We start from the raw sequence: 20,739 nt of genomic DNA, 5'->3' as shown, positions 1-20,739 counted from the left end.
TTACCTGCAGATAAGCCCTCCTTCCCCATGGAAGAACCATATGTAAAACTGTATTATGCAATCAGTCAGATTAGGACACAACATTATCTTATCTTTGAAAACAGGAGAGCCCAAATCCTTTCACAGGCACCACTGCAATATACACAGTAATAAAAAAGAAAACATTTTGGCTAATGGGTGCCTGAATAAACCATAGGGTTTCCTCACTGTTTAACACTGACTAGCAACAAAAAGCTACACACACAACAGGACATTACATTATGAGTTGTGCCAGAAAGGCCAAATATGACATTTACAGGTTATTTTCCATAGTGTTGTAAGGTTCTTCAAATTAGCAATATACTATACGGATAATATGTAACGCCATATGGATATTTTATTGAAACACACAAGAACATCACTAATGTTAATGAAAGTCACAAAAAGGCATTTACCTTGCCACCATTTCTTTCTCTTTGTTGGATGCATAGCCACTACTACTGAGAGTTTTAATTGGAGAAGAGAGGAAGTACAGGCAGTGGTTCTTAAAGTACTGGTCAACGAGTGGCAAAAGAACCTACAAAAGAATTTTCAGCATGTGTGCACACTTTAAATTTTCATAAACAACTGTAAAAGATAAAACAAAACTGCACCAAAGGACACTGTTAATAAGAGTAAGTAACTATAAAGTTTAGTGTATTTCCTTCAAAAGCTTTAAAAGCTGTAAATATGATCTTGTTACCAGATATTTATGATTACAGCAGGATGCAAAAGCAACTTGACTGTTCATAATGCACGGCACTATATTGATGTACTGTAGCTTTTGGATTTTACATTTTTTAAAAGGCCACTAAACTTCAAGACAACAGAGGGTGGACTTGCTTATTCTAACTTATTTGCCTACTTTATAGCCTCCCAGCTCACCTTCAGTATATCTATGACAGATTGCACTAGCCCCCCACACCCCCAATCCCTCTCTTATGTCTGGGACACTACCCAGGTCCTCAGAGATCCTCAAAGATAATATCCATTGCTGTACTGTAATTCACTGTAATAAGCATTACCCTGTGGATGTTTGTTTATTAGTCTGGCTAATATCCTCTTATGAAACCAGTTGCACATAACACCTCAGACTCTCCTATAGTTTAACTACAGATTCAAGGAACTATATGCTCACCATGATGCCACCTGCAGGTCCAATAAGAGTATTGTATATATTTCTCAGCTCTTGTACAAATCTTTATATCCTTTGAAGCATTCAAGGGAAAAAAAATCACTACAAATTTTCTTCAAATACCCACAATGAAAGTGGAGCTGTCCACTTGAACACTTCATTTCACAACTCTGGTCGCACCAAACTTACCACAGCTTTCTATAAATGTTTGCAAGTTAAACTATCTAATCAATTTCAGAACTCCCACCAGAAATGGCTCCAATATATACCGGACCTTATACAGAATGGATTAGACATCCATCTTAAAAAAACAAATTGCACATATTTTGGCAGGAAAAAATTTGCATTTTTAATTTTTTTCCCACAGGAACCTGAAAAGCATTGCACCTGCAATTAGTGGTTCTCAAGAGCAATACAAGGCAACTGCAGATGGGACTTGTAAATTCATTTACAGATCTCTGTGAATGAATAACCCAGCTGTGTGGGGCTCTGTCAGATTTCAAAAGTGACAGCAGCTCCAAGTGAGGAGAACCCCCACTCATTCTCACGACGTAATCCAGTTTGTGCATGGATGGGCCCATTTGCACCAATTTATTCACCGCCTGCTTTATACTCCAGCTAAGCTATTCTGTATGGGTCTTGGGACTCATGCCCAATGGCCCGGGTGAGGTGTTACAGCTGAAGATTTGCAACACATGTTCTGGATTTTTCCACAAATCATTATTTCCTGGAACACTTTGTTTAATGCATTGACAACTCACTTGAGAGCGGTCATAAGCTGTATTTCTTAAAACGTTTCAATAAAAATTAATTGAAAGGAAAACGCACTTGAGTTTTCAAGCCCTGAAGGCACGTAAAGTTTGTCTCTTGTGCATTCTAAAAGCCATTGTACCTATACTCACTTTTTGTTTAGACTCATTCTCTTTTAAGGCAGGAAGACGATTCTTAACTGGAAAAATTATGCTCCCCCAACTCAGTGAGTTGGAGCCCAAATGGAAGTGTATTACTTATCAGGTTGAAAAACAGCCCTTTCCACAGATACCAGTGTACGACATGGTCTCAGAGGAGCCAAATCCTATAAAGAGACAGCTCCATGACAATTTACAGAGACCTTGTGTGTTAAGTGATGACTGCTGCATCAGACCAGCAGGAGAACACCCGGTGGATGTTCCACTTATACAGGAGGCCCTCACTGAAGGGCTCCTGACTCCTCTCTTGCTTGAGTCTCCGATCCCTGCAGACAACAGAGAGCTTCAGTGCAGCAACTATGGTTGATCAGATGACCCCTACAAGCTCAGCAGACTATTCTGGCATGTCTGAAGAAACGGTCCTGGGCCCAGGAGAAGGAGGTATGGAGGGATCTAGTGACCCTCATCTGCCTGCAACCAAGAAGCCACCGTGAGAAGATGATCACTTGCTATGTGACTCCACAGAAGACACTGCTGTTCACCGCCCTTTGTGGTCCAATCGTGGGCAGCTCCCTGCTAAGTATTTTTTGTATGAATTAAACAAAAATAACACACCTAATGTCACAATATACTACATGTTCATCAATCAAAAACATTGCAATGCCCAAAGTGTACTAAAGAATATAAACAAATTAACACACTTAGCTTACTTTGGCAAAAAACTTAATTTCTTGTTCGTGCGGGGACTTCTCACTTTTACCACTCCCAACAACTGCCTCTGTGGAGATATAAATGTGAATTATTATCCAAAGGAAGAATTTGAATAAGCTCAAATGTTATGTGTTTGTATTCATAAAAAGTATCTAGTATAATTGTATTAAGATAGGTCTCCGCATAATGCAAACAATAAAGAAATGAAAGACAGAATGTGGTTTCTTTAGCAGTTTTAGACTGGAGCTTCAAATCATCCTGTTTTCTTCACACTTGGAAGATTTTTTTGACCACTGCTATAGGTTCAGCTTTTAGAGAAACAGCAAGGCTAAGAATGTTCATATTGTTCTCATATCACTTAAACACATTATAAACCTTCTTACCTGCTGCTTGTGTTTTCACCAGCATAAGCTATGCAATGATCATGTAGTTTCATGGTGTTGTTTGTTGGAGTGTACACAGTCTTTAGCAGAGTGAATCTTCACACTCCTGTGTCAAAAGTTTCTGTTTATTGAAATTTGAGACATGCAGCATGGCACTGCAAAGTTCAGTGCAAGACCTCTGTCTGTAGTCTGAGATTTGCATATTCCTCTGAGGAAACTACACATCCCACAATCCCTGGATCTCCCAGTCTAGTGCTGGTGCAGGTGAGAGCAATAGAGTGTACCATGCTGGAAGACATGTTTGTTTCATAAAACATTTGTGATGCAACAGAAATGGCTGTGCATTGGGGCAAGGTAGGTGAATTAAAGCATGGAGATAGTGTCAGCCATGACACTACAAACTGCAGCCACAATGTGTGAACCCATCATTTCAAGGTAGGGTAAACAAACAGCATAGAGAGTATGCTGTAATAATCAGTGGTGTATTTTGGTTTTGTGCTGCCCTAGGCAAGACTAAAATCGGGCACCCCTCCCTACCTAAATTCGGCCCACCCCTTCCTGTTTAAGATCCACCCCTTCATCGGTAAACTCCACCCTTCCTTTTTAGGCTCCACCTCTTCCTTTTAGAGCTCCACCTATTATGTTATTCCATTATCGGTGTCATTTGGAGGAATAGTGCCCCATCACTGGAGTCAGTGGAAGAATAGTGCCCATCACTGGCATCAGTGGAAGGAATAGTGCCTCATCATTGGTATCAGTGGAAGGAATAGTGCCCCATAACTGGTGTTAGTGAGAGGAATAGTGCCCCATCACTGGTGTCAGTGGGAGGAATAGTGCCCCATCATTGGTGTAAGTGGAAGGAATAGTGCCCCATCACTGGTGTCAGTGGGAGGAATAGTGTCCCATTACTGGTGTCAGTGGGAGGAATAGTGCCCCATCATCGGTGTCAGTGGAAGGAGGAATAGTGCCCCATCATTGGTATCAGTGACAGTAATATTGCCCCATCATTGGTGTCAGTGGGAGGAATAGTGCCCCATCATTGGTGTCAGTGACACCAATGATGGGGCACTATTCCTCCCACACTGACACTGATGATGGAGCACTATTACTCCCACTGACACCAATGATGCTTACATTGCTGTGTTGACCCCTGCTCCAGCCTGGGCTCCCTCCCTCTCCCATCCACAGCCAGCATACCTGGCTGCAGCAACATCATCTACTCTGCCCAAATCCCGACAGCACAGACACTTACCTTTCCGATAATCTGTCTTCCTTCTCCGGCCGCTCTCCTCCTCTCACCGGCTCCGGCTGGTCCCTCACTCCAATCAGCTTCTTCAATCTTTGCGCTGTCACACAGCTCCTCCTCTCCAAGCTCTGCCTCCTTGACGGTGATTGGGTGCCTGTGTGCTTTCCCTGAGCTACAGATCCGGCGGCCAATCAAAGGCGAGGAGGTTGAGCTTGGAGAGGGAGGGACAGGCTGTCATAGGCTGCCCAGTAATCCTGGGGGTGTGGCCAGATGAGAAGGGTGGCATGTCATCCCACCCACATCGCAATCCACGAAGACACCGGACCAGACCCCTCCTCCAGCAGCGCCTCCTGGACCGGATCGAAGTAAGACACAGAGTCACAGTGACATGTAAGACACAGCAGCCCCTGTCCCTTTAACACGGAAGTGTCCCTTCCGTGGGAAAGGGGGGGGAGGCGCCGCTACCACGGCCACCCTAGGCAAACGCATTGTTTGTCTTGCGGCAAATACGTCCCTGGTAGTAATACCTAGTTAAAACAACAAAAACATTTGAAAGTGCACAATACATTTAACATCACAGTATGGCATGTCTGAATCATATGTATTTTAGCAGCACACAGAAAAATCATCCTATTTTACCCTTCAGTAGATTTATTCTGTACCCCTTGGAGATTCTTGTTTAAGATTCTTACTTAGAACCCTGTCAGCTGTATAATTTTTACCAAAATAACACCAACTGTCAAGAGGTAAAAAGAACAATGATCCTAATGCAACTACAGTGAACCCTGAAATAAACACTGTAGTGGAGAAACAAACACAAGGAAAATAAAAGAAGGCTAAATATCCATTGGGGGCATAAAACTAGAGCAGACAAAATCTGAAGCAGTTGTGCATAGCAACCAATCAACTTCTATCTTCAGATTGTTCAGTTAAACTTTCAAATTTAGGCTAGATGCTGATTGGTTGCCATGCACAGCGGTCTCCTCCAGTGTTAGTAAATTCCCCTCACAGAGTTACGCCCTCTGCCCCATGCCCAGAAGAGTACATTCATCATTACCCAGTACCCACAGGAAGACAGAAAAGGAAACAGTGTCTGATAGCAGATATAATTTCAGAAAACTGTCTAGATAACAACCCTTAAGGCCTGTTATAACAGGCCTTGGCCCAGTGTCAATATCATCATTTTGAGATGTCTCTGATATCTATTGCCTTTTATAAGAATGGAAAACCTGAAGTGAACAAAAGCCCACCGACACTGGCACTTAGAAACCTATTAATGCTGAATTACATTTTTCATTTGTGCACCCACTTTAATAGATGAAAGGATAAATTACCTAAATGTGCAATGAATTCCTGAGCCGAATCAACATAATGCAGGACTTTCTTCAGAAATTTAAAGGCAAATCTCTTCTCCATTGAAGAAGCATCTAACTCCATATCCTTCAATCCTCTGAAATAAATATTGGATGACTTTACCATTAATAGGTGAACTGAGTCTGTGTAAGAACTGTGTTAATTTGGGATACACACACACACACACACACACACACACACATATAGTGCATGCTGTATATACAGTATACACACACATAAATACATAGATAGATCTGTAACATTGGTAAATGTAGGTATACATACCTGGATATAGCATATCCATTTACTTGAAGGAATTTGAAAAGTTCCTGGGCTTTTTCACGATCCCTCGCCTTTTCTTTTGCCGTTAAGGTATCATAGGGCACCAACAGTGGATGGCTTCCTGCACCTACAGGGAAAAAAATTAGTTCTGATAAAGATTTCAAAGTATGGTGATTTTGTATTTCTTTTTTATATTTTGCCATTTTTAAGCTAAGATTTATTATGGATTATAAATATATTCTGTAATAAAAAAAAATATTTTCCATTTTTGTTAAAAAGAAATGAAACTCCGTTCTTATGTGCAACAAAAGGAGCAGCCAGCACTAGGGATTATGATACCAACCCAAAACAACTATGCAAGAAGTGGCATGATCATGCAAACCAAAATTGGGAAGGGGGCTTTGGCAAGATTAAGCGGAGGATCGGATGCTTGTACCATTATACATGCGATGTTGCCTGTGTGGCTATTCTGTTATGTGAGTGCATTTTAACTATTTTGATAAATTGGAAGATTGGTTTTACTACACCGTGGGAAGTTTCTCATTCTATATGTGTTCTCATTTTTGGAGCGGTTTATGAATGTGAGCATATGAAGATCCCAGGATACCTTGATGTTGCTTGCACCATGAGCTCTCTATGACCATACCATAATTGGGGGTCATATATATTTGGTAAGGACATCTGTACACACCTAGGTGATTGTGGATGTGCTTTCTTTTTTTCTCTACTGGTGGAAGACTACTGGTTGAAGATTCCATTGCTCCATGTTTGGAGTGTCCCTATATACTGCAAATTTGCACTGTCATCATTTATTGAACTTTTCCACTTGTGATTTGTGAATAAGATGGACACTTTTGTGAACACTTTTTGATTTGTGAATACGATGGATACATTAGTTTGCCTTTTATTATTTTTCACCAGTCTCAAAATATAAGTTGGTTTGAGGGCACAGACATCTGAGAATTTTTTTGATTGAGGATAATTAATTACTATATATATATTTATAGCTTGGCACTCTTTTGCATATATTCCATTTTTGTGTACATAAGCATAAAACAAAAACTATACAAAACAAAGTAAAAACATGAGCTGAAGATAAAAAAAATAGCATCAACCCAGTAGATTACAGTGAGCATACAGTATATCAAGAAGAATTGCAAGAATGATTACCATTTAAGTGGTTCTAATGTCAAGACACGGTTTACCTTAATGTATTCCCTGCATTAAGGTAAAAAATGTCCCACTACTTGCTCCCCCCCCCCAAACACTAGCCTAAGTCCTTTCTTGATCTAGTGCTGTGCCCGTCTGCAGTAGCGCTGCTCTCTCTTCCTCTCCTCACAGAACACAATGAGAGTGTCAACGCCTATGGTAGTGAGCTCTATAGATCCACAGCTTGGGGTTCCCCAGGGCGCGGAATCTAAACCCCAGCCTGCTTGTTCACCAGGGTCCCTGATGGTGGGGATGGACTTGCAGCAGGCTAGGACCAGGTCGCGGCCCCCAGGTACACCCAGCAGAGGTGGAGGAGACCGCTAGCGGGAGTAGGATGCAAGAGAGAAGACAAAGGGAATCCAATGGGCAAGCAGAGTTCAGGACAGGCGAAAACTAGCAAGGTCAGGAACGAAGCCGGGGTGGGTACACAGACAGGCAATACAGGATTCACAGCGGGAACACACAGGAGCTCCAACAACACGAAGTTGCTCAAGCAAAGTGGGACAGACTGAGCATGTCTTAAATAGACAAGCCAGCTAGGAGGAGGCCCAGGATGTGATGAAAGGGAAGGACATAAAACCCAGGGAATAGCACACGACGCCCACAGGTGAGCAGAGACAAACACACGTGTGAAGGAATCAAGAGCAGCAAGGAGGAAAAAATAAACACACAAGAGACTGCAAGCTAACTTGTAACAGTACCCCCCCTCTTACGAGGTCTCCCCACTTTTTTATGGCAAGGCTTAAGGGGAAACTTCTGATGAACAAATTCCACCAGACGGGGTGCAGAAACATCAGCAGAAGGAATCCAACACCTCTCCTCAGGACCATATCCCTTCCAGTCAACTAGATACAAGAGCTTCCCTCTGATGAATTTAGAATCCAAGATTTGCTTGACTTCATACTGATCCAAAGTACTCGCTATTGGGGAAGAATGATGAGGACAGGAAAATCTGTTGATGATATACGATCTCAGAAGAGAAACATGGAAAACATTAGGAATTCTCAGATGTGAAGGAAGGCGGAGTTTGAAAGCAACAGGATTGACCTGGCGAAGGATGGTAAGGGGACCAATGAACCGAGGAGCAAATTTCATAAAGGGTACCCATAGACGAATATTCTTGGTAGAGAGCAAAACCTTGTCACCCGGGAAATATTTGGGACTCACCCGGTGATGACAATCTACAGCTACTTTGTACTTAGAAGCTGACAGATGTAAGCTCTTGGAAACATTTGCCTCAGAAGGAGTAAGAATATCAGAACATATGACAGGAAACTGGGCTGGAGCAGAAACCAATAACCAGGATGAAGGGTCTGGTGAGGAGGCTGCCAGGGAGGGCACAGGAGTAGGCATGAAGGCTTTGATTTGTACAGTGGGCAAAACAGGCTGTACAGAACAGGAACCTGGGGTAATACAAGGAACAGAGGGCACTGTAGGATGTATGGGGGCAGGGCAGGGGACAGAAGGCACGGTAGTGTGTAGGGGGGCAGGGCAGGGGACAGAGGGTACATTAGCTACTAATGTGGAAACCACGGCTGGATCCAAAGCATCTGAAGGGACTTTTGGGGTCTCAGCATGCAGAGCACATGAATCTGGGAACTCAGATGGTACAGAGGTCACAGATGTTGGGACCTCCACCCATCCAGAAGGTCGCAACATAGGAGCTCTGAGCTGCAACATATGTAAAGGGACCGAAGGTTTGGGCAGCAAAGAGGGTAAGGAACTAGAGGTGGACAGCACCGGAAGGGGGCCCGCAATAGGAGTAGGCAGGGGAGCAGCCTTACTACAAGAAACATCTTGTAAGGTATGGCAATGTTGAGGGAGCATTGGAGGGGTGGTGGCCTCAGCCGCGGGTACAGTGCGAGGTGGGCGGACAGAACAAGACTTAATTAGATGACCTTCAGCCCCACAGTAAAGGCATAGACCAAATCTTAGGAGACGCGATTGCTCTTGTGGAGTAAGGTGTGTTCGACCTAACTGCATGGGCTCTTCAGACGTCGCTATGGTTGCAGAGGTAAGTTGATCAGGGACATTCTGGAAAACAGGAGCAAAAGAACCCACTGGAGGGTGACGAGGATGAGTCCTTTTCAGAGTTGTTCTTGGAAGGCCTGCTGGACCTTGACTCTCAGCGCCAAAGCCTGAAGTTGTTCCAGGACAGGCTGCGGTGTCTCTGAAGAGCGCATGGCTGGAGAAAACTGTCAATGCCTATGGTAGTGAGCTCTATAGATCCACAGCTTGGGGTTCCCCAGGGTGTGGAATCTAAGCCCCAGCCTGCTCTTTCACCAGGGCCCCTGATGGTGGAGATGGACTGGCAGCAGGCTGGGACCAGGTCGCGGCCCCCAGGTACACCCAGCAGAGGTGGAGGAGACCGCTAGCGGGAGCAGGATGCAAGAGAGAAGACAAAGGGAATCCAATGGGCAAGCCGAGTTCAGGACAGGCGAAAACTAGCAAGGTCAGGAACGAAGCCGGGGTGGGTACCCAGACAGACAATACAGGATTCACAGCGGGAACACACAGGAGCTCCAACAACACGAAGTTGCTCAAGCAAAGTGGGACAGACTGAGCATGTCTTAAATAGACAAGCCAGCTAGGAGGAGGCCCAGGAAGTGATGAAAGGGAAGGACATAAAACCCAGGGAATAGCAGACGACGCCCACAGGTGAGCACAGACAAACACACATGTGAAGGAATCAAGAGCAGCAAGGAGGTAAGAATAAACACACAAGAGGCTGCAAGCTAACTTGTGACAGAGAGTGAATCTTGAGAGAAGGGAGCAGAGGGTGTGGCCAATCTCCACATTGTGTCTATGGACACACACAGCTTGGCTTGGGAACGTACCTGCCCTAGTGCACCCTCAGCACACGGCTTGTTGAGGGGGCATTCGGAGAAGAGGAGGAGGTGCCAGCACCAACAGAGGACCCCAGAAAAGGAAATAAATCATTACACAGAGCAGGTAAATATATAAGTCTGTTATTTTAAGGAAAAAAAGCCTTTAGAACTACTTTAAGCAAGTAGAAGACTAAATGTAAATATGAAGCCCAATGCCTTGTCATGTATTGTTCTCTGACAATTATGTTCCTTTTCTCCCTAATATGTACCTATGTAAAACATAATTTTCTTAATGATCCAGCTTAGTCTTTTAGATCAAGGAAACACCCAAGACCTAACCAGCCTCGCCAAATGTGGATCTATGCTGCTCCAATGACCTACTTCTGCTTGAAGACATAATATTTGTCCTTGAAAATTTCTAGGCAGTGGTCCTACGTGCTTGGCATGATCTCCCACTGTTTGGGAACTTTGGCATTTCCAGGACATGAGATATGCTACAACAGACTTTCTGGTGGCATAATATTGTTAAGGACTGTAGAACATTCATTTTGTTTTGTACATCCTGTGCTCACACAAATAACTGTAGAACCAAGCCATGATTTTGCTTATTACAACACACCCTTAAAGCATGTTTGCCAAGGACGTCATTGTTGAACTGCCACTATCTCAAAAGTACAATTCTATTTTCGTGATGGTAGACTGGCTCATCAAATTACAGTTGTGCTCAAAAGTGTGCATACCCAGGCAGAAATTGTGAAATTTTGGCATTGATATTGAAAATATGACTGATCATGTAAAAAATGCTCTGTTATTGAAGGATGATGATCATATGAAGCCATTTTTATCAAATAGTTGTTTGGCTCCTTTTTTGAAATCATAATGATAACAAAAATCACCCAAATGGCCGTGATCACAAGTATATATAATCTGGAATGTTTGACCTTGGTACAGACACACAAGGTGACACACACGGGTTAAAATGTCAGTTAGAGGTTAATGTCCCACATCTGTGGATTTTTAAGTTGCAATTAGTGTCAGTGTATAAATAGTCAATGAGTTTGTTAGCTCTTAAGTGGAAGCACTGACTAGGCTAGATACTGATCCATGGGGATCAGAAAAGAACTGTCAAAAGTCCTGCGTAACAAGGAAATGGAACTTTATAAAGATGGAAAAGGACATAAAAAGATGTCCAAAGCCTTGAATCTGCCAGTCTTCACTTCCACTAAGAAGCAGAAAATTCAGGGACCTCTTGATACCAAGCCAAGGTCAGGTAGACCAAGAAAGCCACAACTGCCAGAAGAATTGTTTGGGATACTAAGGGAAACCCACAGGTAACCACAAGAAAAATACAGGTTGCTCTGGAAAAAGACAGTGTGGTTGTTTTGAAGGAGCACAATATGATGACACTTGAACAAAAATGAGCTGCGTGATCGAGGTGGCAGAAAGAAGCCTTTACTGCATCAATAACATAAAAAGGCCTGGTTAGGCATGTCAAGGTGTTGTCAGGCATATTGTAACCAGGCTTTTTTGTGGCATTGGTACAGTAAAAGTTTCTTTCTGGCACCTCGACCAAACAGCTAATTTTTGTGCCAGTATCACCTTGTTGTACTTCTTAAAAACAACCACACCATCTTTTTCCAGAGCAGCCGGTATTTCTTTTGAGGTTGCCTTTGGGTTTTTCTTTGAATCCCGGACAATTCTTCTGTCAGTTATGTCTGCAATCTTTCTTGGTCTACCTGACCTTGGCTTGGTATCAAGAGATCCCCAAACTTTCCACTTTTTAATAAGTGATTTAACAGTACTGATTGGCATATTCAAGGCTTTAGACATCTTTTTATGTCCTTTTCCATCTTTATTTATTTATTTATTTCAGGTACTTATATAGCGCTGTCAATTTACGCAGCGCTTTACACATATATATTGAACATTCACATCAGTCCCTAACCCTCAAGGAGTGTACAATCTAAGGTCCCTAACTTACATTCATACATACACATATTAGGGCCAATTTATACAGGATCCAATTAACCTACCAGCATGTCTTTGGAATGTGGAAGGAAACCAGAGCACCCGGAGGAAACCCACACAAGCACAGGGAGAACATGCAAACGCCATGCAGGAGGCGCCATGGTCAGGAATAGAACCCATGACCCATTTACTGCAAGGCAGACGTGCTAACCACTAAGCCACTGTGCTGCCCCATCTTTATAAAGTTCTTTTACCTTCTTACGCAGGACTTTTGACAGTTCTTTTCTGATCCCCATGGCTCAGTATCTAGCCTAGTCAGTGCTTCCACATAAGAGCTAACAAACTCATTGACTATTTATACACTGACACTAATTGAAATGTAAAAATCCACAGATGTGGGACATTAACCTCTAATTAGCATTTTAACCTGTGTGTGTCACCTTGTGTGTCTGTACCAAGGCCAAACATTCCAGGGTATGTAAACTTTTGATCATGGCCATTTGGGTGATTTCTGTTATCATTATGATTTAAAAAGGAGCCAAACAACTATTTGATAAAAATGGCTTCATATGATCATCCTTCAATAAAAAAGCATTTTTTGGCATGATCAGTCATATTTTCAATATCAATGCCAACATTTCACAATTTCTGCCAGGGTTTGCAAACTTTTTAGCACAGCTGTAGCTACTTTCCTCCCAACGAAAGGACTATTACGGCTTCAGACACAGCTGATGTCTCCTATAAAAACATGGTTAGATTTTTTTGTGTGCTGGATGATATAGGGGTTGATTTACCAAAGGCAAGTAGGCTGTAAACTTTGCAAAGGAAGTTACACTATGCAAGGGAAATTCTCCCAGGGCTTAGTGAATGTGGTGAATCATGTATAAGAACAATGAGGAAAACTGCATTTTTGCTTGCACATGTTTGGATAATGAAAGACAACAGAGCTTCACCTCATTCATGAAGCTCTGAAAGATTCTCCTGCAAAGTACAACTTCCCTTGCAAAGTGAACAGTTTATTTACTTTTAGTAAATCAAACCCATTGTGTCCAGTGGAGGGATCCAATTTTCTCATCAATCTCATCATCTTCTTGTGGAGAATATTAAATAACAAGGTTGAAGCAATTGTGAATTCCAAATGAGTCATTGGGCACTTTCAGTACCAGATTAAGTGGAAGCGGTTTGGCATGTCTATGTGTTTCCAGGATTCCAAGATTCTTAGGACCTCTAATACCTCCAGGACTTCCAGAGTTCCCAAAACTATGGTGGTCATATCCTCTGACCAGAAGAATATTTAGGCACCAGCCTTTGAAGTGCTGTGTCTTATCACCAGCTACCCCAGAGATAAAGTGTCATAATATTTGTCTGTTAGTTGCATGTTTGTTGCTGACCTGGACTGACCTGACTTTTCTCTCTCACCTGCCGTGAGCAGAAATAAGGAGTAAACACCACATTCCCCACACTGAACTCTTCCAATTTCTACAAATCAAACACTGGCTGACTTCGGTGCTCGTTGATAAAGACCCGATGGCTCAACTGTTTTATTTGAACATATTTGTCATAGGACGCCCTTCACACCCAAACTTGTATTGATTCTTTATTCTCATGGACTACATTGACTTCCTGCTCTTTTAATATCCTTACTATTGAATTGGCCTTCAAAACTGTAATGAAGTAGTATCTGGTCCCGCCTGGCGCACCTTCACCCAACAGCCTTTGGCACCTGTTTCCAGGGATGCCCTACCACAGGAGTTCCTCCATACATGGTGGACATGTCCTTCTTTCCCAGTTCTGGACAAACGTACTTAAACTCTTACACTTTTTATTTACCTGTCCGTTCCCAAGGGAACTGTGGCATGTCCTTCTGCACTTGAAAGCCCCGGGTCTCACCAAATAAAATTTAAACTGGCTACCTATGTACTACTGGTGGCAAAACAAACCAAAGCGAGAGCTTGGAAACAACAGTTCATACCCTTTACAGAAGTTTACATCCACCTAGACTTTTTCATTACCGAAAATCTTTCCAGCATTCTTTTGGATACCCATGAGAAATTCCTTAAAATATGGACTCCATGGATCCAACATGCCCATCCTTCTATAGCAACAGCCAGTTTTACATCGCTATAAATCCAGAGACCCTACAGCTTGAGCTTGAGTGCTCCTGACATCCTCTTGTTCCTTTCTCTTGCGCCTTCTTGTTTTCTTTTCCTTCCCTTGGCTCTCCTGCAGGGACGATTTATGGTTTGTTCTTATATATACTCCTTTGTTTGATCCTTAGCTCAGTGTATTGTATACACAGACATCTCCCTTACCATATTATAAATAAATAGTGCCGCGCTCCTATTACCTAGTATATATATATCTCTTTCTCCTAGAGGTGCATGATTATTTAACTATAACAATTCATAACTCTCTGTGACCAATAAATACAATAATAACATAAATAACAGTAATAAATAGTGGGTCACTGTGACTAGTGAATCAAACAAATTATATAAATAAATAAATCAAAAATGTTCTCCTGTTCTCTCCTCTATCCCCTTGTGCAGCTGCTCATGAGTAGATATCCTGACCAGCTCTCTAAGGATCTCCTTATTCCCCTCCTGGGGTTATCACCTCCTCCAATCCTCCTTATACCAGCTGTAATTGCCAACTTTTATCTTGCTGCCCTTCTTGTGGATAGGTACAATATTAGCTGTCCGCCAGTCACGGAGAACCTCTCCTTTCCTCAGAGCTTGTGCTGCTACATGTGGATGCCAGCACATGTAGCAGCACAAGCTCTGAGGAAAGGAGAGGTTCTCCATGACTGGCGGACAGCTAATATTGTACCTATCCACAAGAAGGGCAGCAAGATAAAAGTTGGCAATTACAGCTGGTATAAGGAGGATTGGAGGAGGTGATAACCCCAGGAGGGGAATAAGGAGATCCTTAGAGAGCTGGTCAGGATATCTACTCATGAGCAGCTGCACAAGGGGATAGAGGAGAGAACAGGAGAACCCCTATAGATCCATATCCACCTTCTGGAACAGCCTGCATGAGAGTATCATCCCATCCTATCAATCCTGGAAGGATTAAAAGCGTATTTTCCTGGATTTATTCAGGCAAATATTAAGGTGAGCGCATAGGGAGACCACTAAGCACTCGGCGAGAGGGAATAAGGAATCCACCTGCACACTGCACTTTATTTTAAAAGACTTTTGATATTTATTTTATTATATGCACGTGCACATTTATATAAGTTATTGCACAATATAAATGGAGTAATCACAGTGGATCAGAGGAGCACTAATCTAGAGTGTATGGATTTGTATTTTCTCAGTCACAATCAATTTAGGACTAATTGCTATTAATCACATGTTTGAAGATTTTTGATTTATTTATTTATATAATTTGTTTGATTCACTAGTCACAGTGACCCACTATTTATTACTGTTATTTATGTTATTATTGTATTTATTGGTCACAGAGAGTTATGAATTGTTATAGTTAAATAATCATGCACCTCTAGGAGAAAGAGATATATATACTAGGTAATAGGAGCGCGGCACTATTTATTTATAATATTGTACATACACTAGCAAGTGAGTTGGTGCAAGTGCCAGCGCACCAAACACATCATATATATAAAAATTGTAATATTATATATTACCCACTGAATACCTCATTACATAATAGCTCACAAGTATTTATTATTTATAACATCTCCCTTACCAACTCCTGATTCTGTATTATAGGCATATGTTTATCCTTCTATTATCCATATTGTTTCACTGTTATGACACGATTAATGCATCTTCTGACATGTCAATTGTCTTGATATTTGTTGCGGTTTTACCATTTTATGCATGACCGCATTTGATTTGTCAATCATTGATTTCACAGTTCTACCTGTATACATGACTGCAGTTGCCACTGTATCTTCTAAAAACAAAAATGTTTCAATAAAAATCTATTGAAAGGAAGAAGTTATTTTAGATCTTTATTTACATATTGAAATGGTAATTCAAAAGATTTTGGAGAAACTGTCCACATTTTGACTTACAACTCCAATTCTTTTGAGTACCCTGGAGCATGGCGGGTTGCTATTGTGACCCTTGCACCCCTTTTAAGCTCCACCCATGGGCATGCTACAAGAGATTGTCAGAGACCATGGACATGCTGCAGGAGATGCCCAGGGACTATAGACATGCTGCAAGAGATGATCAGAGACTAAAGGCATGGTGCAGGAGATGATCAGTGACCTCCATGCTCTGGAACTACCAGGATTCAGATTATCACTGCCCTGGACCTGCAGAACACTCTGCAGTTAACTGCACTGCAATGCACAACTCTACTGAGGGTGAGTGCCACACTGTGCTGAAAGGCAACTTAATAGGTTGGCCCTGCAACTTCCACGCATGGGGTGCTAAGTACCATTCCCTGAGGCACTGCTGAGGTGTGACCAATCCAGATCCAGAAGATGCAATCATATGGCATCAGCGGCATCAATGCAGCCAGATGAATAAAGGGCTTTTATGTGTGAATATCCAAGCAACCTCTTCAATCTTCTAGTAAATTTGAAAATATAAGCCAAAAACCTGCTCTCAGTTGAGAGATCATCCATCAGCTAAAAACATCAAGCAAAAAAATGAGAATTGCTGGGTGCAGAGGGGTTTATATGGGCTATCATGCCAGCTTTGTTTGCCAATGTCCTCACGTGAAGGTGGAAGCATATAACCCATGGTCAACACTTAAAGGAACCTGTGTCCTGTACTGTCTGTATTGCATGGGTGCTCAGCCTGTGGCACTCCAGCAATTGTGGAACTACAAGTTCCATGAGGCATAGCAAGGCTGACATTTGCAAGCATGACTCCCAAAGACAGAGGTATGATGGGACTTGTAGTTACATGGCAGCTGGAGGGCCACAGGTTGAGCACCCCTGCTGTATTGTCTGAAATCCAGAATTGTCCAGTGTTATCGTAAGAATTTCACTTAGCCCTCTTAGTTTTCATTTTGGACTACAGAACAATTAGCATCTATATTGTAGAGATGAGGAGATTGGGAGAGTTTAAGCAGTTTAGCAAAAGACAACTGTGGGGCTTTCGTTAAGACAACAAGTGGGGCTGTTGTTACGCAGTACACAAAATGCTGTGTGCTATCAGCCCACAACAAGAGTACATTTCTGGCAAATCAACAGGTATATTTCTTTCTACTGTAGGGATTTTAAAGGTATAAAACGTGAGCAGGTATTGCAGAGATGTCCATCAAATGATTTTTTTTTGCGCTGACTTACATTTTAATATTGAGATACAATTCTAGCAAACAGCTAACAGCGCCATTTTTACTATATTCTAAGTTTGGACAAGGACTATACCTTTGACTCTTGATAGACTAGGACACATACAAAATGCAAATAGCTTTTTTCAATTAACTGTTCTCTCACCTTTAGTTTCCAGCTCCATCTTCTTCTTTTTTGCCCATATATTGTGGTAATTTTCTGCCATTACTTCCACCATTCCCTATACAAAATCACAATTAGAACTTAAGCGGTTATCAGAAATGTCTTTTAAACACTGTTTTTTTACTAGTTAGAAGTATTATTTATATTATTGCCCAATTTTTCATCTAACATGTGAATATGTGTGTGGATTTGTAAGACTGTTTTATTTTATTTTATTTTTTTGCTCGTAATGCTTGTTCTAATCATTTTTTTTTTTGGATGCCCAGATGGTATTCCAGCAAAAGATTATCTCTTAATCATGATATACTGTAAATTAATATGTAAATCCAACCTTTCATACTCTTGATATGTGCCTGCTGTACGATGTACTTGTATGAAAAAAGTGTCCTGTTCTCTTTCTATTGCTTTTTTGTGTTAAATCCCTGGTGTTTCTGCCAGTCCCTCTGCTTTCCGATTAAAAACTGACCACACTATGCATGAAAACACAGTGTGGTCAGTTCTCTAGCTGTGCTGGGAATTCAGTGTGTACTCCTCTAATAATCAGTCTTGTGCTGACATGCTCCCCTACAAGTCATTCATTGGGAAGACCAGTGTGCTGTTGTTTCTCCAGCTTCACCTCTCTGTGCAGCTGAGAACAAAGGGTATGCAATCATTTATTAAAAAAAAGGAAAAAGGTATTTATATATTTTTTTATATCTATACACAAATGTTTTACCTTCTATTTATATTTTAAACTGTATGGGTTGTTTTACAAGGTGATGGTTTACATATAAGCAAATCTTTGTTATTCCATGTAGTAAATATTCTTTGTTATGTTTTATCCAAAAAATCTGTGGTGCATATTTGCTTGTAAATTTAGAAATAATCTGTGGACTAAAGCTGGCCATGGATGAATGGATGGATCGAAATTCAGCCGGTTCAATGGGGACCGGATGAATTTAAATCAATCTATGGCTGTTTCTGTTCATGAGAAGTCGATCTAACAATCAAGTTCTCATGAACACGCTAGTTGGAAAAGTTTGCTTCGATTAACGCATGCAGCCAATCAGCTGCAGCACAAATTCAGTTTTTTTCATTCAGCCCGTAATATTATAGAGAATGTACTTTTTTCGGTGTACTTTCTGGTGTGTGAGTCTGTCTAGGCATTTATGTGCCTGAACAGTAAACAATATTGTGAACAGACCTCAAAGCCCAAACCCTAGAGACAGAAAACTATATTCCACTTCTGGATCCCAAAGCAAAACAAATCTAGAAACCACTACTGTAGTAGATATGTGTACAGTAGTAGCACTCCTTTGCCTACAGCCTTAAAGTGTTACTAAACCCACAACAGTAAAATCAGTCTGTATATGCAGTAAAGCATGCTTGTTATACTCACTGCAGAACGTAAGGGGTTACTCATCGGCATTTTTAAAAATGCTGTTTGATCCTGACTTCTCTGATCCTCCCCTTCTTCCAGTGTCTCCCTCTTATCTCCTGATAAGACATATCATGTGGAGACACTCTGCACATGCTCGGTTTAGTGTGTATTGCTAGAGAGGGTTTTTTTTTCTTGGGAGAGTGTATGTGATCAGCCCAAGGTCAATCAGCACTGTCCAGACAGAGGTCAGGGGTTCTACATCCTCTTGGAGCAGAAAGAGAACTTCTCCTACAAGCTTTAACATGTGCTCTGCTGGATACTGATAAAAGTCACAAGACTGCTCTAACTGCTGATGAGAAAAGGTATTAAGCAGCTTATATTTACTAAAATAATTGCATTTAAATGTTCTGTGTATGTGGGAGACCAGATAGAGTGAATGTAGGGTCTTGGGTTTAGTAACACTTTAAAGCTGTTCATCTGCAATGTGCAATCTAAGACACTGCCTTCTCTGACTGAGAGTCTCAGGCTCAAAAGATTTCAGGTGAGAATGGGTGATATCCCTACCGTGCTGCTCACTGTTTTCTTTGCTGAAGGCTCTGATGTGAGGAAGCAAAACACTACCTCAATGCGGTGGCGTAGTTTGGGGGGGGGGAGGGCAGCCGGTGCACTCACCCTGGGTGCAAAATTTAGAAGGGCACAACTCCGTTCTGTCACCTCTTGTAAAGAGTGTGGGGGGAGAATTGTGAAGAGTGGGGGGGGGTGTATTTGTGAAGAGGAGAGACCTATGGGGAGGGGGGGAATTTGTGAAGAGCAGAGAGCTGTAAAGAGTGTGGGGGGGAATTTGTGAAGAGTGCGTGGGGGGGGAGAATTGTGAAGAGTATGTGGGGAGGTGTATTTGTGAAGAGGTGAGAGTTGTGGGCAGGGGGATATTTGTGAAGAGGAGAGAGCTGTGGGGAGGGGGATTTCTGATGAGGAGAGAGCTGTGAGGATGGGGGATTAGTGAAGAGGAGAGATCTGTGGGGAGGGGGGATTTCTGAAGAGGAAAGAACTGTGGGGAGGGGGGATTTCTGAAGAGGAGAGAGCTGTGAGGATGGGGGATTAGTGAAGAGGAGAGAGCTGTTGGGAGGGGGGATTTCTGAAGAGGAGAGAGCTGTGAAGATGGGGGATTAGTGAAGAGGAGAGAGCTGTGAAGAGTGTGTGTGTGTGTGGGGGGCATTTTGTGAAGCGTGTTTGGGGGGTATTTGTGAAGAGGTGAGATCGGGGGGGGGGGTAATTGTGAAGAGGTGAGAGCTGTGAAGAGTGGGGGGATTTGTAAAGAGCATGGGGGGGGGGGATTGTGATGAGTGTATGGGGGTGGGGTATTTGTGAAGATGTGAGAGTTGTAGACAGGGAGGTGTAGAAGAGGAGAGAGCTGTGGGAAAGGGGGGATTTCTGAAGAGGAGAGAGCTGTGGGGAGGGGGGATTTGTGAAGCGGAAGGATATGTGAAGAGTGTGTGTGTGTGTGTGTGTGTGGGGGGGGGGGGGAGACTTGTGAAGAGTGTTGGGGAGTGCCTGTGGAGCGGTGAGAGCTGTGAAAAGTGTGTGTGTAGGGGGGATTTCTAGAGTGTGTGTGGGAGGTTTGTGAAGAGTGTGTGGGGGTATTTATTATTATTATTTATTACAGGTACTTATATAGCGCCATCAATGTACACAGCACTTTACATATATATTGTATATTCACATCAGTCCCTAACCCTGAAGGGGCGTACAGTCTAAGGTCCCTAACTTACATTCATAAATACACATACTAGGGCAAATTTAGACAGGATCCAATTAACCTACCAGCATGTCTTTGGAGTGTGGGAGGAAACCAGAGTACCCGGAGGAAACCCATGCAGGCATAGGGAGAACATGCATAC

At 42.3% G+C, this 20,739-nt stretch overlaps 1 protein-coding gene across 8 annotated transcripts in view; it reads right to left on the bottom strand.

The window, feature by feature from the left end:
• Positions 1–20,739, bottom strand: part of RYR3 (ryanodine receptor 3) — a 954,561-nt gene that overhangs the window by 323,900 nt on the left and 609,922 nt on the right. For all 8 annotated transcript variants that reach the window (XM_089671311.1, XM_089671312.1, XM_089671314.1 and 5 more), the window contains 5 exons: positions 17,464–17,539; positions 6,040–6,163; positions 5,736–5,851; positions 2,772–2,839; positions 435–556 (listed from right to left, as the gene is read on the bottom strand). In XM_089671311.1, the coding sequence (XP_089527437.1) occupies positions 435–556; positions 2,772–2,839; positions 5,736–5,851; positions 6,040–6,163; positions 17,464–17,539 (506 nt within the window). The remainder of the gene's footprint in view (positions 1–434; positions 557–2,771; positions 2,840–5,735; positions 5,852–6,039; positions 6,164–17,463; positions 17,540–20,739) is intronic.

Source organism: Staurois parvus, unplaced genomic scaffold (genome assembly GCF_062004578.1).
Source record: "Staurois parvus isolate SC_StPar_1 unplaced genomic scaffold, SC_StPar_1.0 ptg000104l, whole genome shotgun sequence".
NCBI classification, from domain to species: domain Eukaryota; kingdom Metazoa; phylum Chordata; class Amphibia; order Anura; family Ranidae; genus Staurois; species Staurois parvus.
Note: the sequence above shows the minus strand (reverse complement) of the source record. Positions and strands in the feature narration are given on the sequence as shown.